The sequence below is a fragment of the Poromitra crassiceps genome, assembly GCF_964638095.1.
Source record: "Poromitra crassiceps genome assembly, chromosome: 17".
Lineage (NCBI taxonomy): Eukaryota > Metazoa > Chordata > Actinopteri > Beryciformes > Melamphaidae > Poromitra > Poromitra crassiceps.
The window spans coordinates 587112-611948 of NC_139635.1; the positions used below are offsets into that span (position 1 = coordinate 587112).

At 47.8% G+C, this 24837-nt stretch overlaps 1 protein-coding gene across 1 annotated transcript in view; it reads left to right on the forward strand.

Moving 5' to 3' along the window:
• LOC310791995 (protein NLRC3-like) overlaps positions 1-20389 on the forward strand; it is a gene marked incomplete at both ends in the record, with an annotated part of 85297 nt that extends 64908 nt beyond the window's left edge. Inside the window, 4 exons of the mRNA XM_083653678.1 lie at positions 719-898; positions 5311-5487; positions 18009-18117; positions 20231-20389. Coding sequence (XP_083509804.1) covers positions 719-898; positions 5311-5487; positions 18009-18117; positions 20231-20389 — 625 coding nt within the window. The remainder of the gene's footprint in view (positions 1-718; positions 899-5310; positions 5488-18008; positions 18118-20230) is intronic.
• Positions 20390-24837: the final 4448 nt, after the last annotated feature.

The window sequence follows — 24837 nt, forward strand, 5'->3', positions numbered from 1 at the left end:
TTGTTTTGTTGATTTTTTTGGGGGGGTTACATTGGTTCTGATTTTATGTTTTGTGAAACTTGTTTGTCCTCTGCCATGATGTACATGTCTTAGGTAAAGGTTTCATTAAAGGCTTGTTAAAACTCAAACTCTCATGCCCTCTGCTGGTGAGTAATTATGCTGAGGAAAGACAGAGATCTGGGTCGTGCCCTTTGGTTAAAAAATAAATATAAATAAAACTGGTGAATAGAAACGTGTTTGGCACGGGGAATTGACAAGCCTGAAACTCTGACTACAGGGACACAAACATATTTTTGCAAGTAGGCTACAATGTCCAAGTTTAGCTCTGTGTGTTGAGCTGAGTGATGCCACTCTTTCAAGTGGAAGTTTGTTCCACCAGCCACAAATTTACATTGTCATCTTTTTTTATTTGTTTCTGCTGATGTATTTTATAGTGAAGAAAAGCCTCCACTCTCTAACTCACTCTTCAGTCTCTGCTTGTTTATTGAAGCAGCAGCATGTTGTCATTCATATTAATGAGTGCTGCTTTGTCCTTCTTATGTCTTTTTGAAGCTGGCAGCCTTGTTGGCTTCAGCTGCTTTCAGTTGACTTCACCATTTTAGAAACATGTATTTTTAAAACCTCCACAGCTCTGAGTGGATTATGAAACATGGTTTCAACCAGGTTTTCTATACAGGAATGTTTTATTTTATATCTAGATGTTTTATTCTTTATTCAGATTGAGGCGCTGCAGGTTGTCAGAGAGCAGCTGTGCTTCTCTGGCCTCAGCTCTGAAGTCCAACCCCTCCTCCCATCTGAGAGAGCTGGAACTGAGTTACAACAGGGATCTGGAGGAGTCAGCAGTGAAGCACCTGTGTAATCTTCTGGAGAGTCCACACTGCACCCTGGAGACTCTGAGGTCAGACAGCATTTTTTTACGATGTGAATGAATATTAATGTCGGCTCACAGCAAGAAGATCCTAGGTTTATTTCAATAGCCACCGTGTGTGTGTGCATGCTTGTGTGTGTGTGTGTGTGTGTGTGTGTGTGTGTGTGTGTGTGTGTGTGTGTGTGTGCGCGAGCTTAGTGTTTTTTTGGGTTCCTAAGGTGAACACAGGCATGATGGGGTCCTGCACATCCGTTGTTCTCCCCTAGTACCTGAAGCCTCATCCATGCTTTTATTTGTTTGAACATAATTAGATGTTATGGGTCTGTTCCAAACTGCCTGTCTCTATCACTTTCTTTTTTCTATGGTGAATTTGAAAAGTATACCGTACCAACAAATACATGCAAATGCAAATATAGGTTGAAATTGCTGCATAAATGTTTTTCAGCTTCCTTTCATGCTATGTTGTTGTAGGTACAGGCTTTAATCCTTTCCAGACTCTCTCTCTCTCTCTCTCTCTCTCTCTGTGTCTCTCTTTCTCTCTATCTCTCTCTCTCTCTCTCCTGCTCTCCTGCTTGATTTCTTCTGGGGAGGTTATCACTGGATCCCACAAAGTCTTCTGTATTTACCAACGCTAATACACCTGTCCAGTAGAACAGCAGCTTTTAGACTCCAGTTGATCCAGAGATGACTTTATGTGAAAGGCTGGGCGGTATGGAGGCAGGTTGCAGAGACACTCTTAAAACAGGTGGGAGGGCTGGGTCTGGGCTTGTCACTTTTCTTTGTGAATCCTAACCATAGACTGTATAAATAAATATGGACAGAGCGACTGCATTGAATTCATCATCTCTGGAGGAGTTCAAATCATAAACGAATTGGACGTTGCCATCTTGGTTTTAGTGCGAAGGTGGGGGTTGAGAGGGTGGAGCTAGGAGGGGTGTGAGATGAGCACTGATTAGCATAACCTATGGGGGTGAACCTACATGCTGACAAACACGCCCACCTTGCTTCCTACGTGCTGACAAACACGCCCACCTTGCTTCTCAAGATAGCGGCCCCATGGCTAGCTAGCAGACAACCTGCTAACATCAAGCTAGCTAACACGGCTATCCATACCATAGACTGTATGATCCAGACCACCCAGTCACACGAGGCTACCCACCTTTTCTCCCGTTGCGCCGGGACCTTGAGGCAGTGGTCATCCCACATAACGTTACATTGAGGTAGGCTAAATTTACACGAAATTACAATAAAAAAGTTGAACCAAAGATTTATCATTTATCGCTATTATAACGTACTAAGCATATAGTGGGCAATTGCAGAATTATGGCCAGATACTAGCTACTGTGAAACAACAATGTATAGCCACCCCTGACCCCATTATGTAACTTTTTCATGTCATTTTACTTCTCCAGTTTTTCTTGGGTGAGTGTGGCACTGTGTGCTGCAAGGTCTTGTGTGGATCTCCTTCAAGTGGACTGGTCTTCGGTCTCCCGTCCAGCAGCTGCAGATTTCATCATCAACGTCATCATCAAAGTCTTCATCCACGTTATTGATGATTATTTATAAAATAAATCTCATTGTGTAAATATTTTGTGAAAGCACCAATAGTTAGAGAAGGAAACCTCTCTTTGCATTTTATTTTGTTTGGTGTTTTAATAAAAGTACTTGTGATATCTCACGTGGCTTTGATTTACCATTGCAATTTTAGCCCAATTTGTAGAAAATGCAGATGAACAGGTCTAATGACAAATATGGAATATCACCCAAGGAAATACCACGGTTTAATGCCAACAGATAAACCATACAGATTTGTTTTAATTGTAAACTAATAAGGGAGCAGAGACATCGTTTTCAAGTATAACACAATGTACAACTTTTATTCAAAGACAGGATTGAAAAATATAGTTCACTTGCATTCACCTTAGACAAGATGGGACACTACGTTAAAGCCTCCAAAAATCTACTGTAGCTAGCTAGCGTCAGCTACATCTGTAACCACGCTGAAATGCGAGTGCATTAATGTTAATATTTCTAGCTAGGTCAAACACACCATAACGTTATGAGTGTGGCCGTTTTTGATTAACATTAAGTCCACGATCAAGTCTAGCATTTCGGTATATTCCTACCTCTTAACATCTAGCTAGCTAGGTTGGACCTGGAATATGATAACAAGGCTTGATACATTTGATTTTACTCCTAAAGCAGTGTGGAGCTTAACATCTAGCTAGGTTGCATCTGGAATATGATATCAAGCCATCAATGTCAGGTCTCAGTCGCATTCACGTTAACCTATTGACATCTAGCTATAGCTAGGTTACATCTGGATTATGTATAATATACAGGATAATACTATGTTAACGTTATAGCATCCAAACCTGTTCCAAACCGATGCTCCAAACATCTACTGTAGCTAGCTAGCTAGCGTTAAATAGGTCACATCTGTAACCACGCTGAAATGTGAGTGCATTAACGTTAATATTTATATTAGGTCAAACACACCTTACCGTTATGAGTGCGGCCGTTTTTGATTAACATTAGCGTAAAGTCCATGATCAAATCTAGCATTTCGATACATTCAGTGTGTGTGAAAAGGATAATATCATGCTAGCATTATTAGCACAGAATGTATACAGTCCATGGTAAAACATTAGCAGTGACCACCACCGACAACTTTCACTCACCGAAAAAAGTAGAAACCACCTTTCTTTGAGGTACGGTTAATACAACCAACTGCATCGCAAGAAAACATATTTACTGTCCAATATTGACAAAAAGACCGCAAAACCACAAACGCGACCGCCAGGTCAGACAATTAGCCTAACGTTAGCCACAGACAGTAGCCTACTAGCAAACAGGCTGGGCTGTGGCAGCAGAGCTAACCTCGCGTCACCAGGCTCTTCTACAGCAGAGCAGCGCTCACTCACTCAGACACGCCCTCAATTATGCATAACTTTAAACCCTTATCAAATGTACACAGGCAAGTTACCAAATATATCCCCCCCCACACATGTTATGAAAAAGTTAAATCAGCTATATAGACCAAAACCGTGTTAAGGACCGGGCGGTAATATGTTTAATTACAGTTAGAAGTTGGGCATTTAAACAGAAACAACGGGACTACTGAGCCCTGCCTCAAGTGGCCATTTGAGGAATTACAGCTTAAATAATAGACTTTCGCGTCCTCAGGGGAAAGGGGGTGGGGTTGCCCCTTGATCCTAACACTGTCACTCAATGATGTTGCACCTTTTATAGAGGTCTGCTAAGAGTATGATGACTGATGAAGGTGCTGAGAGCGGCACCTCTCAGCTCGGTGGAGTGGCTGCTGGAGGAGCCTCTGGTTTTTGGGGCGAGGCTGGACATCCCCACAGCAGCCACGCCAGGACTTTCTGGGACCCTAAAGGCAGCCAAGGTGGTTACCCTGGGGCACCTGGTGGGCCTTGCAGGGAAAGACATCATTGAGGCCGGGGTGGTGGCTAAGCGACTGAGCGTGAGATCGATGCGAGTGGCTGGACTGATGCTTGGTCGGTACAGGAGCGCCCTGACTGCAGAGGACTGGAAGCTGTTGCAGGAGGGGGACAAATGTCTTGCAAATGTTTTGTTGGGGTAGCAAAGATGGCTGTGTGTCTTAGCAGGAAGAGAAAAATAGATGCAGATGTCCAAGTAGGTCTTGTTGAAGGCTCTGGTTAGGGTGAGAGTAGCCATATACTTTGAGAACTACAAAAGGATGCAGGACATGAGAGTGTTTCAGAGCAGCTGGTGTCTGGGGGAAGCTGTGTGCAGGCTGGAGGGAGGAGAGCTGCTTTTTAACACACAGCTGGGATGAGAAGGGCTTGACAATGTGTATGAACTCAAACTGTCCTGCTCTCTGCTGGTGAGTAATCACACTGAGGAAAGACAGAGATCTGTGTTGTACCCTTTGGTTAAAAAATAAATAGAAATAAAACTGGTAAATAGAAACGTGTTTGGCACGGGGAATTGACGAGCCTGAAATTCTGACTACAGGGACACAAACATATTTTTGCAAGTAGGCTACAATGTCCAAGTTTAGCTCTGTGTGTTGAGCTGAGTGATGCCACTCTTTCAAGTGGAAGTTTGTTCCACCAGCCACAAATTTACATTCTCAACTTTTTTTATTTGTTTCTGCTGATTTATTTTCTTGTGAGGAAAAGCCTCCACACACTAACTCACTCTTCAGTCTCTGCTTGTTTATTGAAGCAGCACCATGTTGTCATTCATATTAATGAGTGCTGGTTTGTCCTTGTTATGTCTTTTTGAACCTGGCAGCCTGTTGGCTTTAGCTGCTTTCAGTTGGCTTCACCATTTTAGAAACATGTATATTTAAAACCTCCACAGCTCTGAGTGGATTATGAAACATGGTTTCAATCAGGTTTTCTATACAGGAATGTTTTATTTTATATCTACATGTTTTATTCTTTATTCAGATTGGAGTACTGCGACTTGTCAGAGAGCAGCTTTGCTTCTCTGGCCTCAGCTCTGAAGTCCAACCCCTCCTCCCATCTGAGAGAGCTGGACCTGAGTGGCAACGAGGTGAAGGAGTCAGCAGTGATGCTGCTGTCTGATCTTCTGGGGAGTCGACACTGCAGACTGGAGACTCTGAGGTCAGATATAGGGATGGGAATTGATAAGATTTTAACGATTCCTATTCCATTTTCGATTCTGCTTATCGATCCGATTCCTTATCGATTCTCTTATCGATTCTCATTGGGCAAGGGTGAAAAAAGAGTACAAACGGGTTTATTAACATACATTTTCTTTTATATTATTATTATTATAATTATAATATTATAATTGAATAATTATTATTATTCAGCTCTGAGATCAGATTGCTCTTTTCAATCCCATACCAAGCAGGGATCCGTGTGTCTGTTAAACTGGCTCTGTTTGGGGGTTTGTATTTTGGGTTGAGCATCTTTGTCATCTCCCTATAGAATTATTAATTAATACACAGGACAAGATGTTACTATCCCTTGTGCCAAAATCCGAGGAAAAAACACATTTAGAAGCCCAATCCAGAATAAAACAAGCTAACAGGCTAACAAACTAATAAACAAGACACAAATCACCAGTTACCTATAGCCAACAGCAGTATGGAAGCATGTCATTGGGGTTTTCAAGTGGGCACCTTCCTTCACCGACGTTTCGTTAAGTTAGGCCCACGACACCTCAAGAAGGCTTAACGTGTGATCCAGCATCCTGGAAACACCCCCCTCCATGCTACCACCGCACAACTGCATATTACCTCACTATCTAAGCCTAGCTATCCAGGTCGGTTCGGTATGACATTCCTGACTACACCACCACTGTCAATGATTCAGCCCTGTTGATGCGGACCGTCAATCATGACCAACAACAAACAATCCCTAACTACACCACCACTGTCAATGATTCAGCCCTGTTGATGCGAACCGTTAATCATAACCAACAACAAACAATCAATCTGACCTTAGCGAGCTCCCCAGCTAGCATGTTTCCTCCTTATCCACAGCCATTCACTTGCTCGTTCTGCTGCCTGAGACATGTTGCTAACCGCAAGTTTCAGGCTCCGTCCCCGAATGCCCAACTCAGTTAGTAAGGCAATAACGGACTTTGCCACAAAACCACGGCAGCCCACCTCTACAGGCCGCACTCGGGCCCTCCAACCTCGCTGCTCTGCCTCTGCTGCCATTTCAGCATACCTAGCTTTCTTGCGCTCATAAGCCTCCTCAACTCGATCTTCCCACGGGACTGTGAGTTCGATAAAATAAACTCTCTTCTCTACCTCAGACCACAGTAACAAGTCCGGACGTAGCCGGGTGCTAACTATATATGCTGGGATGACTAGCTGTTCATTCAAGTCAACCCTCATTTCCCAGGCTCCACCTACACTTAGCTGCCCTAACTTGTGCCTGACCTTAATTGGTCTAATCTTTTCTCCCTCACGTACAAATTTGATCTGTCTAGTCTCTTTGCTAGCAACTAGAGAATTTACTTCTAGCCGCGAAAATATATAGTGGGAATGAATGAAACAGAACTACTGGTTAGAATGACAACATGCAACTTTGACATTTTACTTTAGCTGGCATGTCAGACAAACTTAGTCACTGCTCTGTGACATTCGTTTCCCCTCGCCTCGGTCATTTTACTCTTCCCTGCCTGGGTGAATGGAGGGGCTAGAGGTGCACAAGTAGTACTCACTGCAGCCTCTGACCCAGAGCGACTACCAGCCTCTGAACCAGTCTGACTCTGAACGTCATCATCCTCTCAATTAAATGGATGGAAATGGAGTATTGGTGAAATCTGGTTTACACAATGAAACAAATGGCACAAACACTAAACACACAATAGTCAAGTCAAGTCAAGTTTATTTATATAGCCCTAATTCACAAGCATGTCTCAGAGGGCTTCACAGAAAGTATGTCTAGCTAATTCTAGCTGACACAACAGTAACATGAATATACAGAAAAAAGATAACATTTGAACAATTGATAATATAGAAAATATAGGAATGAGGGGAGAGCAGAGGAGAGCGCAGGAGAAGGGAGAATAGCAGGGGGAATGTGAGAGAGTGATGGGGTGGGGAGGGTATAGGAGGTGGGGAAGGAGCAAGAGGAGAGAGCAGGAGAGGGGAAGGGAGGGGAGGTGTGGGGGAGAAGAGAGCAGGGGGGGGAGGAGGTGGGGAGAGAATGAGCAATATAGACGGAGGAGAGGGGGGAGGTGGGGAGAAGATAGGAATGTGGAGGAGGAGAGAAGGAGAGATGGGGATGCAGGGGAGGGAGAGCCAGGGTAGAGAAGCAGGGGGAGCGTCCCACATCCCCCCCCCCCCCCCAGAGAGGACAGAGAGGAGACGAGAACAGAGAAGGAGAGGTGGGAGGGTGCAGGGGAAGGAGTGCAGGGGGAGAGGAGGAGAGAACAGAGAAGGAGTGCAGGGGGAACACGGGAGGAGGAGGCGGGGGAGGGAACAGACCTCTCCGCCCCCTCCTCCCCCCCCCCCGAGAGGACAGAGAGGAGGAGAGAGCAGAGAAGGAGAGGTGGGGGGGTGTAGGGGAAGGAGTGCAGGGGGAATGTGAGAGAGGGGAGAGGACAGGGAGGAGGAGAGAACAGAGAAGGGAGAGGTGGGAGGGTGCAGGGGAGGGAGAGCAGGGGGAACGTGGGAAGGGGCGGCGGGGGAGGGAAGAGCATGGAAAGAGAGGGGGCGGGGGGGGAGTGGGAAATGTGGGAGAGTGGGGAACAGGAGGGGGAAGAAGGGAAAGGAGCGGGGGAAAGAGAAGGAGAGGGGGGGGGAAGATCAGACAACTGACTACTCTAAGCATTAACCAGAGCTAGCTGGGACATAGTATCTAGCTAGTCTACAGCCTAATCTGGCCTATCCTACTCTGCTCTAGTCTGATCTTTGCCTGAACACTATAACAGGTCAGCCTTAGGCTGTAGCTAATCTATCGCCTACCTAAACTGTTCTAAACCAACCGGCAGCCCTCGACCAGTGATGAAGAGCACCGATGCCCCCCGCCCCGGCCCCCCGCCCACATAAGGCGTGGGAGAGAAGGCCGGGCCGGGACACAGCGGCGTCCCCACACCCCCAGTGAACGCAAGAAAACCTTTCCACCAAATGGATTGCCCCAGTGACTTGGCTTGGCTGAGGAGGAACCTTGTGAGGTCGTTGTGCTACAGGGGCCCAGCAATGGTCGCCTGGGTAAGCCCACCCCCCACGCGACCCGCTCCCAGACCCGCCCCCAGCTAGTGACTGGGAACTGAGAGAGCAGGCCACGCAGGCCACGCGGGCCCACCCAGGCAGTGGACCCAGTGCTCCTCCAGACCCAATAGACAGGGTCTGGAGGAGTTTACTCTCCATATTAACAGATGACGCGCTAACGTTAGCCGCGCTGCTGTTAGCCACGTTATGGTCACTCCGTAGCGCATCAAAAACGTGATATTCCTCCAAAATTGCATGCTGTGTGGACAAATGTTTCTGCATATTGCTAGTATTTCCCCCCTTTGACGAAATAGAGGTTTTGCAAGCATTGCAAGTGGCACTGTGGTCATCGTTTTGCTTCTGCCTAGACGCCATGGTGGCTGCGGTCTAAACAAAACAAGGCTGCGTTGCGTGCGTGTCGCAGCGTGTGACGTCACCGCGCATGGAATCAATAGTGGAATTGTTAAGGATTTTGGCTAAGGATTCCAAGGAATTGATCACTGCGACCCGGTTCTCAACAAGAACCGGTTCTCGATTCCCATCCCTAGTCAGATAGGCTTTATTTCACGTGTGTGTGTGTGTGTGTGTGTGTGTGTGTGTGTGTGTGTGTGTGTGTGTGTGTGTGTGTGTGTGTGTGCGCGCGTGCTGTGTTGGACTTAGTGTTTTGGGGGCCTAAGGTGAACACAGGCATGATGGGGTCCTGTCCTGCACATCCATTGTTCTCCTGGTACCTGAAGCCTCATCATGCTTTTATTTGTTTGAACATAATTAGATGTTATGGGTCTGTTCCAAACTGCCTGTCTCCATCACTTTCTTTTTTCAATGGTGAATTCGAAAAGTATACCAGACCAACAAATACATGCAAATGCAAATATAGGTTGAAATTGCTGCATAAATGTTTTCAGCGTTCATGCTATGTTGTTGCAGGTACATGCTTTAATCCTTTCCAGGCTCTCTCTGTCTCTCTCTCTCTCTCTCTCTCTCTGTGTGTGTCTCTCTCTCTCTCTCTCTCTCTCTCTCTCTCTCTCTCTCTCTCTCTCTCTCTCTCTCTCTGTGTCTCTCTCTCTCTCCCTCTCTCTCTCTCATTGTCTCTCTCTCTCTCTGTCCTGCTCTCCTGCTTGATGTTTTCTGGGGAGGTTCTCACTGGATCCCACAAAGTCTTCTGTATTTACCAAGGGAGGAGGTTGGCCAAGAGCTAATACACCTGTCCAGTAGAACAGCAGCTTTTAGACTCCAGTGGATCCAGAAATTACTTTATGTGAAAGGCTGGGCGGTATGGAGGCAGGTTGCAGAGACACTCTTAAAACAGGTGGGAGGTCTGGGCTTGTCACTTTTCTTTGTGAATCCTAACACACTGTCACTCAATGATGTTGCAGCCTTTGGTGGAGGTCTGCTAAGAGTATGATGACTGATGAAGGTGCTGAGAGCGACACCTCTCAGCTCGCTGGAGTGGCTGCTGGAGGAGCATCTGGTTTTTGGGGCGAGGCTGGACATCACCACAGCAGCCACGCCAGGACTTTGTGGGACCCTAAAGGCAACCAAGGTGGTTACCCTGGGCCACCTGGTGGGCCTTGCAGGGAAAGACATCATTGAGGCCGGGGCGGTGGCTGAGCGGTTGGGCGTGAGATCGATGCGAGTGGCTGGACTGATGCTTGGTTGGTACAGGAGTGCCCTGACTGCAGAAGACTGGAAGCTGTTGCAGGAGGGGGACAGAGGGGACACGGGTTTTTATTAACACAGGAGGGGGACAGAGGTGACACTGGGTTTGTATTATCACAGAAGGGGGACAGAGGGGACACAGGGTTTGTATTATCACAGGAGGAGGACAGGGGAGACACAAGGTTTGGTTTATCACAGGAAAGGGACAGAGGGGACATGGGGTTTGGATTATCACAGGAGGACAGAGGGGACACAGGGTTTGTATTATCACAGGAGGACAAAGGGGACACAGGGTTTGTATTATCACAGGAGGACAGAAGGGACACAGGGTTTGCATTGTCACAGTAGGAGGACAGAGGGGACACAGGGTTTGTATTATCACAGGAGGACAGAGGGGATGCGGGGTTTGGATTATCACAGTAGGAGGACAGAGGGGACACAGCGTTTGTATTATCACAGGAGGACAGAGGGGATGCGGGGTTTGGATTATCACAGGAGGACAGAGGGGACACAGGGCTTGTATTATCAGAGGAGGACAGAGGGGACACAGGGTTTTGGATTATCAAAGGAGGACAGAGGGGACACAGGGTTTGCATTCTCACAGTAGGAGGACAGAGGGGACACAGGGTTTGTATTATCACAGGAGGACAGAGGGGACGTGGGGTTTGGATTATCATGGGAGGACAGAGGGGACACAGGGTTTGCATTGTCACAGTAGGAGGACAGAGGGGACACAGGGTTTGTATTACCACAGGAGGACAGAGGGGCCGCGGGGTTTGGATTATCACAGGAGGACAGAGGGGACACAGGGTTTGTATTATCACAGGAGGAGGACAGAGGGGACATGGGGTTTGTATTATCACAGTAGGAGGACAGAGGGGACACAGGGTTTGTATTATCACAGTAGGAGGACAGAGGGGACATGGGGTTTGTATTATCACAGGAGGACAGAGGGGGCACAGGGTTTGCATTATCACAGGCGGAGGACAGAGGGGACACAGGGTTTGTATTATCACAGGAGGAGGACAGAGGGGACACAGGGTTTGTATTATCACAGGAGGAGGACAGAGGGGACACAGGGTTTGTATTATCACAGTAGGAGGACAGAGGGGACATGGGGTTTGTATTATCACAGGAGGACAGAAGGAACACAGGGTTTGTATTATCACAGGAGGAGGACAGAGGGGACACAGGGTTTGTATTATCACAGTATAGGAGGACAGAGGGGACACAGGGTTTGTATTATCACAGGAGGCCAGAGGGGACACAGGGTTTGAATTATCACAGGAGGACAGAGGGGACACAGGGTTTGTATTATCACAGTATAGGAGGACAGATGGGACAGAGGGTTTGTATTATCACAGGAGGACAGAGGGGACACAGGGTTTGTATTATCACAGGAGGACAGAGGGGACACAGGGTTTGTATTATCACAGGAGGACAGAGGGCACACAGGGTTTGTATTATCACAGGAGGACAGAGGGGGTGAGGTGGGTCGTTCTTTCCCGAGGCTGCTGTTGGGGTCCTCTGCTGCAGGGGGAGTGGATGGGGCCTCTCTGGACTCTGTCAGAGGAAAGAGACTCTACAGACTCTGTGTGAAAATAGTCAACAGAGACAGGCTGAGCAGCAGGCCGCCACCCCGTGGAGGACCAGCCTCGGGGTGGGGTCGGAGGTCAAGCCTGCATGGACCACACTGTAGGGGCCCTTGCCAAAATAGTCCGGGGACTTACAGTGGAGGGTACTACATGGCCAGTCAATGCTTTTGTCTCTGTGGTGAACTCTGATGTGAACAGTGGCTGTCCTTTCTGTGGGGTGAGAGAGACAATATGTCACTGCTTCAGAGACTGTGTGAGGCTCAGGCCTCTCTTCAACGTGCTGACTTCTTTCTTTACTTTTCTTGCTGCTGTTTTTACTCTTTCTGTCTTTATTTTCAGTTTCCAGTGTGGCAAGAGCAAACAGAGGATGGGGCATATTGTAAATGTCTTGTTGGGGCAGCAAAATGGCTGTGTACCTTAGCAGGAAGAGGAAAATAGATGCAGACGTCCAAGTAGGCCTTGTAGTCTTGTTGAAGGCTCTGGTTAGGGAGAGTAACCATAGACTTTGAGAACTACAAAAGGATGCAGGACATGGGAGTGTTTCAGAGCAGCTGGTGTCTGGGGGAAGCTGTGTGCAGGCTGGAGGGAGGAGAGCTGTTTTTAACACACAGATGGGATGAGGAGGGCTTGACAGTGTTTATGATTGTCCATGACTAATCTGTTTTGTTTTGATTGGTGTTGTTTTGTTGAGTTTTTTGGGGATGTGAATTGGTTCTGATTTTGTGTTTTGTAAAACTTGTTTGTCCTCTGCCATGATGTACATGTCGTAGGTAGAGGTTTCATTAACTCATTGAGTGCCATGGATGTCTTTCGACGTCCAATTAAATAGTGACGTAGAGTGCCAAGGACGTCTTTCGACGTCCAATGCGTTTTTTGACGGTGGGACGTCGATCAAAGCCTTCCGCATCTCCTGTACAACTATTGTAGCTATTGGAGGTCTATAACCTATTTTACAGAACCCTTAGGTGGCGACAGTGCTCTCCAGGTTAACAGAAAGGCAGAGAAAAACAGAGAATAAGTCGTTGGGGAAACGGAAATCGCATCGCATCCGTATGCATCGATATGCATGAAGCGTTTTAACGTTAGATCTGCCTGCAGCAGCCAATCTGCTCCCACAATTGAGCTCCTCCATGTCCGCTGCAACAGCCCATCCGCATGATCAGCCGTGGAGTTGTTATTATTCTCAACTGGAAGCATAGGAGCCGGTGACAAACACACGCGGAACGCTGTAAAAAAGCTGGATGTCGCGCACCCTTCACTGTGCACAGCAAACTCAGCAGAGAGTCACCAGAGACACTCCCACAGGAGTGTGCAGTTGAGGGGTGGGAGGGGGGGGGGGGCACGCAGAGCAGCACACAACACCCAGACAGACCCAGACAGCAGGACAGGATTGGCAAACGCAAGCCAGAATATCCGATGCCCACCAGCAGCAAATCAAGACCAGCAAGAAGCTGCAACCAGCAGCGCACGCAGGGGCCAGCGCTGCTGGTTGCAGCTAAAAATATTATTCTGCCGAACAAAATTCCCTGGCCTTCACTGTTTTATTGAAGGAAATTATTTTTGAGGTGTGACTACATCAGAAAATTAGCTTCAGAGTCAGTGATGTGTTTGAAATGTTTAATTTCACAAAAGGGCCATTATCTCAGCTTCTAGAAAAAAACGGCTCTTTTTGGTTAAATCAAGCTATCTTCTCCGGCTGATAACTAAAGAACGGAAAATGATATCAATAAACCTGTTTTTGCTGATGATAGAAAAGAGTCTCATCGTTCTTTTTGCGTGTTCAGTGTTTACATAGTAATATGACACAATATTCTGTGGGCCTCGAGAAATCACTGAAAAAAGCTCTGAAACTCTGGCACTGGGAGCGTCCGTTCTCCAAAAGTGGCTGGCACTCAATGAGTTAAAGGCTTGTTAAAACTCAAACTCTCCTGCTCTCTGCTGGTGAGTAAACACACTGAGGAAAGACAGAGATCTGTGTCGTGCCCTTTGGTTAAAAAATAAATATAAATAAAACTGGTAAATAGAAACGTGGGAAACGGGGAATTGACGACCCTGAAACTCTGATTACAGGCACACAAACATATTTTTGCAAGTAGGCTACAATGTCCAAGTTTAGCTCTGTGTGTTGAGCTGAGTGATGCCACTCTTTCAAGTGGAAGTTTGTTCCACCAGCCACAAATTTACATTCTCATCTTTTTTTATTTGTTTCTGCTGATGTATTTTATAATGAAGAAAAGCCTCGACTCACTAACTCACTCTTCAGTCTCTGCTTGTTTATTGAAGCAGCAGCATGTTGTCATTTATATTAATGAGTGCTGGTTTGTCCTTGTTATGTCTTTTTGACTTCAGCTGCTTTCAGTTGACTTCACCATTTTAGAAACATGTATATTTAAAACCTCCACAGCTCTGAGTGGATTATGAAACATGGTTTCAATCAGGTTTTCTACACAGGAATGTTTTATTTTATACCTACATGTTAGTCAAGTCAAGTCAAGTTTATTTATATAGCCCTAATTCACAAGCATGTCTCAGAGGGCTTCACAGAAAGTATGTCTAGCTAATTCTAGCTGACACAACAGTAACAAGAATATACAGAATAAAGATAACATTTGAACAATTGATAATATAGAAAATATAGGAATGAAGGGAGAGCAGAGGAGAGAGCAGGAGAAGGGAGAAGAGCAGGGGGAATGTGAGAGAGTGATGGGGTGGGGAGGGAATAGGAGATGCTGGAGGGTATAGGAGGTGGGGAAGCAGGAGAGGGGAAGGGAGGGGGGGTGTGGGGGAGAAGAGAGCAGGGGGAGGGAGGAGGTGGGGAGAGAATGAGAAATATAGACGCACATCTTGCAAACGGACATATGTCAATTTCTTAGCAACCAAACTATGCCTAATTTAATTGGCTGCAAGCCTTTAGTAGTGAGTCCTTTTGCCAAATAAGCACATGTTCACATATAGAGCTTATGGGTGCCTTGCTTTAGGGAAGAGTGGATGCCATGCTTTGAATAGTGGCGAGATACTAAGAGCATGGGTGCCATGCTTTAAGTAGTGGCGAAATATTGGAGATGGGTGCCATGCTTTCGAGTAGAATGTGTACTATGCTTTAGAGTAGTGGGGGAAGGGGGGAGGAGGAAGAAACACCGGGAAGAGGAGAAAGCAGGAGAGTGAAGGAGGGAGGGAGAGCGGGGGGATGTGAGGGAGAAAATAGGAAATGTGGAGGAGGAGAGAACAGAGAAGGAGAGATGAGGGTGCAGGGGAGGGAGAGCCAGGGTAGAGAAGCAGGGGGAGTGTGAGGGAGGGAGGAGGCGGGGAGAAAACGGGAAACGCGGAGGAGGAGGGAACAGAGAAGGAGAGACGCAGGGGGAAATGCGGAGGAGGAGGGAACAGAGAAGGAGAGACGGGAGGGTGCAGGGGAGGGAGAGCCAGGGTAGAGGTAGGGTCTAGGGTTGGGGGGGGGGGAGTAGGATACGGGCCCGGATTAGGGCGAGGGTGGGGAGAAAATGGGAAATGTGGAGGAGGAGAGAACAGAGAAGGAGAGGCGGGAGGGTGCAGGGGTAGGAGAGCAGGGGGAATGTGAGAGAGGGGAGAGCAGGAAGTGGCACGGATTCGGGAAAATAGGGGAGAAGAGGAGAAGGAGAAGGAGCAGAGGGAGGGAGAAGGAGGTGGGGAGAAAATGGGAAATGTGGAGGAGGAGAGAACAGAGAAGGAGAGATGGGAGGGTGCAGGGGAGGGAGAGCAGGGGGAATGTGAGAGGGAGGAGGTGGGGAGAAAATGGGAAATGTGGAGGAGGAGGGAACAGTGAAGGAGAGATGGGAGGGTGCAGGGGAGCGAGAGCCAGGGTAGAGGTAGGGTCTAGGGTTGGGGGAGGGGAGGCAGTAGGATACGGGAAAACGGGAAACGCGAAGGAGGAGGGAACAGAGAAGGAGAGACGCAGGGGGAAATGCGGAGGAGGAGGGAACGGAGAAGGAGAGGCGGGAGGGTGCAGGGGAGGGAGAGCCAGGGTAGAGGTAGGGTCTAGGGTTGGGGGGGGGGGAGGGGGCAGGATACGGGCCCGGATTAGGGCGAGGGTGGGGAGAAAATGGGAAATGTGGAGGAGGAGAGAACAGAGAAGGAGAGGGTGCAGGGGAGCGAGAGCCAGGGTAGAGGTAGGGTCTAGGGTTGGGGGAGGGGAGGCAGTAGGATACGGGAAAACGGGAAACGCGAAGGAGGAGGGAACAGAGAAGGAGAGACGCAGGGGGAAATGCGGAGGAGGAGGGAACGGAGAAGGAGAGGCGGGAGGGTGCAGGGGAGGGAGAGCCAGGGTAGAGGTAGGGTCTAGGGTTGGGGGGGGGGCGTGAGGGGGCAGGATACGGGCCCAGATTAGGGCGAGGTTGGGGAGAAAATGGGAAATGTGGAGGAGGAGAGAACAGAGAAGGAGAGGTGGGAGGGTGCAGGGGAAGGAGAGCAGGGGGAATGTGAGAGAGGGGAGAGGACAGAGAGGAGGAGAGAACAGAGAAGGAGAGGTGGGAGGGTGCAGGGGAAGGAGAGCAGGGGGAATGTGAGAGAGGGGAGAGGACAGAGAGGAGGAGAGAACAGAGAAGGAGAGGTGGGAGGGTGCAGGGGAAGGAGAGCAGGGGGAATGTGAGAGAGGGGAGAGGACAGAGAGGAGGAGAGAACAGAGAAGGAGAGGTGGGAGGGTGCAGGGGAAGGAGAGCAGGGGGAATGTGAGAGAGGGGAGAGGACAGAGAGGAGGAGAGAACAGAGAAGGAGAGGTGGGAGGGTGCAGGGGAAGGAGAGCAGGGGGAATGTGAGAGAGGGGAGAGGACAGAGAGGAGGAGGGAACAGAGAACGAGGGGCAGGAAAACGCTCCTCCTTCGGGAAACGCGAAGGAGGAGGGAACAGAGAAGGAGAGACGCAGGGGGAAATGTGGAGGAGGAGGGAACGGAGAAGGAGAGGCGGGAGGGTGCAGGGGAGGGAGAGCCAGGGTAGAGGTAGGGTCTAGGGTTGGGGGGGGGGAGGGGGCAGGATACGGGAAAACGGGAAATGCGAAGGAGGAGGGAACAGAGAAGGAGAGACGCAGGGGGAAATGCGGAGGAGGAGGGAACGGAGAAGGAGAGGCGGGAGGGTGCAGGGGAGGGAGAGCCAGGGTAGAGGTAGGGTCTAGGGTTGGGGGGGGGGAGGGTGCAGGATACGGGCCCGGATTAGGGCGCGGGTGGGGAGAAAATGGGAAATGTGGAGGAGGAGAGAACAGAGAAGGAGAGGTGGGAGGGTGCAGGGGAAGGAGAGCAGGGGGAATGTGAGAGAGGGGAGAAGACAGAGAGGAGGAGAGAACAGAGAAGGAGAGGTGGGAGGGTGCAGGGGAAGGAGAGCAGGGGGAATGTGAGAGAGGGGAGAGGACAGAGAGGAGGAGAGAACAGAGAAGGAGAGGTGGGAGGGTGCAGGGGAAGGAGAGCAGGGGGAATGTGAGAGAGGGGAGAGGACAGAGAGGAGGAGAGAACAGAGAAGGAGAGGTGGGAGGGTGCAGGGGAAGGAGAGCAGGGGGAATGTGAGAGAGGGGAGAGGACAGAGAGGAGGAGGGAACAGAGAAGGAGGGGCGGGAGGGTGCAGGGGAAGGAGAGCAGGGGGAATGTGAGAGAGGGGAGAGGACAGAGAGGAGGAGAGAACAGAGAAGGAGAGGTGGGAGGGTGCAGGGGAAGGAGAGCAGGGGGAATGTGAGAGAGGGGAGAGGACAGAGAGGAGGAGAGAACAAAGAAGGAGAGGTGGGAGGGTGCAGGGGAAGGAGAGCAGGGGGAATGTGAGAGAGGGGAGAGGACAGAGAGGAGGAGAGAACAGAGAAGGAGAGGTGGGAGGGTGCAGGAAGTGGCAGGGGTTCGGGAAAATAGGGGAGAAGAGGAGAAGGAGAAGGAGCAGAGGGGGGGAGAAGGAGGAGAGAGCAGGAGAAGGGAGGGGGGGGGTGGGATGTGGGGGAGGAAAGAGCATGGAAAGAGAGGAGGCGGGGGGGGGGAGTGGGAAGTGTGGGAGAGGGGAGAACAGGAAGGGGGAAGAAGGGAAGGAGCGGGGGAAAGAGAAAGAGAGGGGGGGGGGAGATCAGACAACTGACTACTCTAAGCATTAACCAGAGCTAACTGGTATCTAGCTAATCTACAGCCTAATCTGGCCTATCCTACTCTGCTCTAGTCTGATCTTTGCCTGAACTTTGCCTGTTTTATTCTTTATTCAGATTGGAGTCCTGCTACTTGTCAGAGAGCAGCTGTGCTTCTCTGGTCTCAGCTCTGAAGTCCAACCTCTCCTCCCATCTGAGAGAGCTGGACCTGAGTAAGAACTACGATGTGGGGGAGTCAGCAGTGAAGCTGCTGTCTGATCTTCTGGAGAGTCGACACTGCAGACTGGAGACTCTGAGGTCAGACAGCATTTTTTAATGATGTGCTGACATGAATATTATTAATGTCGGATCACAGCAAGAAGATCCTAGGTTAATTTCAACAGCCACCGTGTGTGTGTGTGTGTGTGTGTGCATGCTTGTGTGTGTGTGTGTGTGTGTGTGTGTGTGTGTGTGTGTGTGTGTGCGTGCGTGCGTGCGCGCGCGCGCGTTCGTGTTCGTGCAGACTTAGTGTTTTGGGGGCCGAAGGTGAACACAGGCATGATGGGGTCCTGCACATCCGTTGTTCTCCCCTGGTACCTGAAGCCTCATCATGCTTTTATTTGTTTGAACATAATTAGATGTTATGGGTCTGTTCCAAACTGCCTGTCTCCATCACTTTCTTTTTTCTATGGTGAATTTGAAAAGTATACCAGACCAACAAATACATGCAAATGCAAATATAGGTTGAAATCGCTGCATAAATGTTTTTCAGCTTTCATGCTATGTTGTTGTGGGTACATGCTTTAATCCTTCCCAGGCTCTCTCTCTCTCTCTCTCTCTCTCTCTCTCTCTCTCTCTCTCTCTCTTGCTCTCTATCTCTCTCTCTCTCTCTCTGTGTGTCTCTCTCTCTCTCTATCTCTCCTGCTCTCCTGCTTGATCTTTTCTGGGGAGGTTATCATTGGATCCCACAAAGTCTTCTGTATTTACAAAGGGAGGAGGTTGGCCAAGAGCTAATTCACCTGCCCAGTACAACAGCAGCTTTTAGACTCCAGTGGATCCAGAAATGACTTGATGTGAAAGGCTGGGCGGTATGGAGGCAGGTTGCAGAGACACTCTTAACACTTTGAGTGCCACGGCCCTTGGGCAAAAGGTGCTGTACTGTGCCACATAGGCCGCAATGCATTTTAAAACAGTCATATAATTTATTTAATAATTACTGTTAATTAATTAATGTAAACACTGAACACGCACAAATAACGATGAGACTCTCTTCTATCACCTGCAAAAAAAAGTTTATTGATCCCATTTTCCGTTCTTTAGTTATCAGCCGGAGAAGATAGCTTGATTTAACAAAAAAGAGCAGTTTTTTTCTATAAGCTGAGATAATGGCCCTTTTGTGAAATTAAACATTTCAAACACATCACTGACTCTGAAGCTAATTTTCTGATGTAGTCACACCTCAAAAATAATTTCCTTCAATAAAACAGTGAAGTCCAGGGAATTTTGTTTGGAAGAATAATATTTTTAGCTGCAACCAGCAGCGCTGGCCCCTGCGTGCGCTGCTGGTTGCAGCTTCTTGCTGATCTTTATTTGCTGCTGGTGGGCATCGGATATTCTGGCTTGCGTTTGCCAACCCTGTCCTGCTGTCTGGGTCTGTCTGGGTCAGTGCTGTGTGCTGCTCTGCGTCCTCCCCCCCTCCTCCTCCCCCCCCCCGTTGTGGGAGGAGTGTCTCTCTGCTCTGCTCGGCTCTGCTGTTTTCTCTGCGTGTGCTCAGCACTGAAAAAGTCCGCTAGATCCACCTTTTTTACAGCCGCGTGTACCAGCTCCCATGCTTCCAGTTGAGAATAATAACAAATCCACGGCTGATCATGCGAATGGGCTGTTGCAGCGACATGGAGGTGCTCAATTGTGATAGCAGATTGGCTGCTGCAGGGGCACAGCTAAACGTTATGCTTCAATGAAGCAGCTGCATACGGACGGATGCGATGCGATTTCCTTTTCCCCAACGACTTCTTCTGTGTGTTTCACTCCACGTTCTCTCATCTGGAGTGCGCTGTTGCCACCTAAGGGTTCTGTAAAATAGGTTAGACACATTCAATAGCTCTCATATTGTAAGAGGCGATGTAAGAAGCTGAGATGGACACCCCCCCCGTCAAAAAAACAATTTCGAGTTATTGACGCCATTTGGCGTCGCTGGCACTCTACGGTAAATTTCTAATGACGCCATATGGCGTAGCTGGCACTCAATGTGTTAAAACAGGTGGGAGGTCTGGGTCTGGGCTTGTCACTTTTCTTTGTGAATCCTAACACACTGTCACTCGATGTTGAGAGGTCTGCTAAGAGTATGATGACTGATGAAGGTGCTGAGAGCGGCAACTCTCAGCTCGGTGGAGTGGCTGCTGGAGGAGCCTCTGGTTTTTGGGGCGAGGCTGGACATCACCACAGCAGCCATGCCAGGACTTTGTGGGACCCTAAAGGCAGCCAAGGTGGTTACCCTGGGCCACCTCCGTGTCGCTTGAAGTGAAGCTACTGAAACCTGTAGCAAAACTGATTGCTCTGCCTATTTCTTATATTATTAATCTAAGTTTAGACAAATGTATTTGTCCATCAGAATGGAAAATAGCCAAAATCGTTCCACTAGAAAAAAATGGTAAAGAACCATTCTCAGGAAAAAATAGTCGACCAATTAGTTTATTACCAGCTTTAAGTAAGATTATGGAGAGAATAGCATATGAACAAATACAAAATTACTTCTGTAAAAATGAATTAAATACTGTGTATCAACATGCTTATAAAAAGGGGCACTCCACAGCTACAGCATTAAATCAGATGACTGATGGATGGATGAAAGATATTGATGCGAAGAAAATTGTTGGTGCTGTATTGCTAGACTTTAGTGCAGCATTTGATATATTAGATCACATGTTGTTATTGAAGAAATTGAACTGTTATGGCTTTGAAGCACCTGCTGCGGCATGGATCGAAAGCTATCTCACAAATAGGAAATATACTGTACTTTTTAATGGTAGTTATTCTGAGGTAAGTGCATTAAGCTGTGGGGTGCCTCAAGGGAGTTGCTTAGGACCACTTTTATTTTCAATTTTTACAAATGATTTACCTTTGATTTTGAATTGTGCCACCATTGCAATGTATGCAGATGATTCAACAATATATACATCATCACACACACCGGGAGAACTTGGGAGGATCCTAAATGAGGAATTAAAGCTAATAGAGCATTGGGTAACGGAAAATAGACTGGTTCTTAACACTGAAAAGACAAAATGTATGGTGGTTGGTTCAAAACATTCATTAAAAGTTATGCCATCCCTACACTTGACTATAGGGGATAAACTTATAGAACAAGTCACTGATGTAAAGTTGTTAGGGATCACTATTGACAGTAAACTATCTTGGAACAGTCAGATTGACCAATTAGTAGTAAAAATTGGAAGAGGTATGGCTGCAATAAAACGCTGTCGAAAATTCATGCCTAGCCATTTAATAAAACAATCAATGCAAGCGTTGGTGTTATCACAGCTAGATTATTGTTCGGTTATTTGGTCAAATACAACAGAAAATAATTTAAACAGGTTACAGGTAGCTCAAAACAGAGCAGCACGTATTGTTCTGCACTGTCCATATAGAACGAGTGTAAGTATAATGGATAATAATTTAGCTTGGTTAAGTGTAAAGAGTAGGTTGCATTATTCTCTCGTGTGCTATGTGAAAAATATAATCATAACTAAAACCCCAAAAATACTTTATAGTAAATTGTCATTTTTTGCAGATAGTCATAATTATTCTACTCGCCAGTCGTCAGAAGGTCGGTTTTTGTTGCCTCCATGCAGAACTAGTCTATTTCAGAGAACAGTTTATTACAGAGCAATGGTGGCATGGAATTCTTTACCACATTTTTTGATTTCACAAAGTAATAAAACATGCTTTAACAAAAAACTAAAATTATATCTGTTTACACAAGAACTGTAAAATATAACATGACCTTTGTTTTTGAGCTTTTCATTCATTGTTATAAAGGAATTTATTTTCTCACTTATTCAATTAATTACATATTCAATTATTATATAGAGCAATTGTATGTATTACATAAGTTTTGAGCTAGTGTTTGTGGTTATGTGTTTTGTTGGTTTTTGCCTTGTGTGTCTAAGTGGTTGTAGTAGCATGTATGAGTAAGAATGATACAGATATGTATATTTGTAAATAATGTTTGTATGTGAATATAATGTATTTTCATAATTGAAGTATTGTAAAATATTAATGTGGACCCCAGGAAGAGTAGCTACTGTTTTTTTACAGTAGCTAATGGGGATCTAAATAAACAAACAAACAAACCTGGTGGGCCTTGCAGGGAAAGACATCATTGAGGCCGGGGTGGTGGCTGAGCGGCTGGGCGTGAGATCGATGCGAGTGGCTGGACTGATGCTTGGTCGGTACAGGAGTGCCCTGAATGCAGAGGACTGGAAGCTGTTGGAGGAGGGGGACAGAGGGGACGCGGGGTTTGCATTATCACAGGTGGGGGACAGAGGGGACATAGGGTTTATATTATCACAGCAGGGGGACAGAGGGGACACAGAGTTTGTATTATCACAGAAGGGGGACAGAGGGGACGCAGGGTTTGGATTATCACAGGAGGACAGAGGGGACACAGGGTTTGTTTTATCACAGGAGGACAGAGGGGACGTGGGATTTGTATTACCACAGTAGGAGGAGGGGACGCAGGGTTTGTATTATGACAGGAGGACAGAGGGGACACAGGGTTTGCATTATCACAGGCAGAGACAGAGGGGACATAGGGTTTGTATTATCACAGGAGGACAGAGGGGACACAGGGTTTGCATTATCACAGACGGAGGACAGAGGGGACGCAGGGTTTGTATTATCACAGGAGGAGGACAGAGGGGACACCGGGTTTGTATTATCACAGGAGGACAGAGGGGACGTGGGGTTTGGATTATCACAGGAGGAGAGAGGGGACACAGGGTTTGTATTATCGCAGGAGGACAGAGGGGACACATGGTTTGTATTATCACAGGAGGACAGAGGGGACACGGGTTTGTATTATCACAGGAGGACAGAGGGGACACAGGGTTTGTATTATCACAGGAGGACAGAGGGGACACAGGGTTTGTATATCACAGGAGGAGGACAGAGGGGACACAGGGATTGTATTATGACAGTAGGAGGACAGAGGGGACGTGGGGTTTGTATTATCACAGGAGGACAGAGGGGACACAGGGTTTGTATATCACAGGAGGAGGACAGAGGGGACACAGGGTTTGTATTATCACAGTAGGAGGACAGAGGGGACGCGGGTTTCTATTATCACAGGAGGAGGACAGAGGGGACACAGGGTTTGTATTATCACAGGAGTACAGAGGGGACACAGGGTTTGTATTATGACAGGAGGAGGACACAGGGGACACGGGGTTTGTATTATCACAGTAGGAGACAGAGGGGACGTGGGGTTTGTATTATCACAGGAGGACAGAGGGGACACAGACTTTGTATTATCACAGGAGGAGGACAGAGGGGACAGAGGGTTTGTATTATCACAGTAGGAGGACAGAGGGGACGCAGGGTTTGTATTATCACAGGAGGAGGACAGAGGGGACACATGGTTTGTATTATCACAGGACGACATAGGGGACACAGGGTTTGTATTATCACAGGAGGACAGAGGGGACACAGGGTTTGTATTATCACGGGAGGAGGACAGAGGGGACACAGGGTTTGTATTATCACAGTAGGAGGACAGAGGGGACGCGGGGTTTGTATTATCACAGGAGGAGGACTGAGGGGACACAGGGTTTGTATTATCACAGGACGACAGAGGGGACACAGGGTTTCAAGGGAAGTCTAATAGGTCTACCAAAACGTGAAGTTTTTACATTATTGTCAGCGCTCACACTCTCATTTCTCACTGTTGACCTAGGCATGACAGTTTGTGGTGGCGGTGACCTTGCAGGTAAGTGTCTTTCTTGGTTGTCACGTTGTTCTGACTCTGTTCCTGCAGGCTGCTGTCCATCCTCTATCAGCTCTGGTGAGTCAGGTGGTACATTGTCAACAGTCTCAGTGTCTTTTGGAAAAGTCCACGTTTCATTTGTTTTCCGTATGTGCCGTCTGTTCCTTCTGTAGATTTGGTCATTGTCGGTCTGTACGATGTATGACCTCGGTTGTTCATGTTTCTTCAGTATGACAGCACGTCACTCGTTTTGCTGTCTGATTCTCACTCTTTCTCCTTCTTTCATCTCTGGTAGCTTCCTTGTCCCACGGTCAAAGTAGTGCTTCTGTTTGCTTTGTCTGTCATCAACCTGCTCCGTACACGTTTGTACAGTTGTGGTTTTAACAGGCTCTTTGACACAGGTATTTTTGTTTTCAGCCTCCTACCCATGAGCAGTTGTGCAGGGGAGTAGCCTACTCCATCCAGCGGCGTGTTTCTATACTCCAACAGAGCGATGTACGGGTCTGTGAGACTGTCCTGTGCTTTTTTCAGCAGATTCTTGACCGTTTGAATGGCTCTTTCTGCTTGTCCATTTGATTGGGGAAACTCAGGGCTTGAGGTGGTGTGTTTGAACTCCCAGTTGGTTGCAAACTCCCGCATTTCTGCACTTACAAGTAATAATAATAATAATAATGATTGGATTTATATAGCGCTTTTCTAGACACCCAAAGCGCTTCACAGAAATCATTATTCATTCACACCAGTGGTGGTAAGCTACGGGTGATGTAGCCACAGCTGCCCTGGGGAAGACTGACGGAAGCGTGGCAGCCATTTTGCGCCTACGGCCCCTCCGACCACCACCAACATTCATAGACATTCATACCCATTCATACGAGGCAATGAGGGTTAAGTGTCTTGCCCAAGGACACAACGACAACAGCTGGGAGGGAGCGGGATTCGAACCGCCAACCCTTGAGTCATTGGCCGACCTGCTCTACCTCCCGA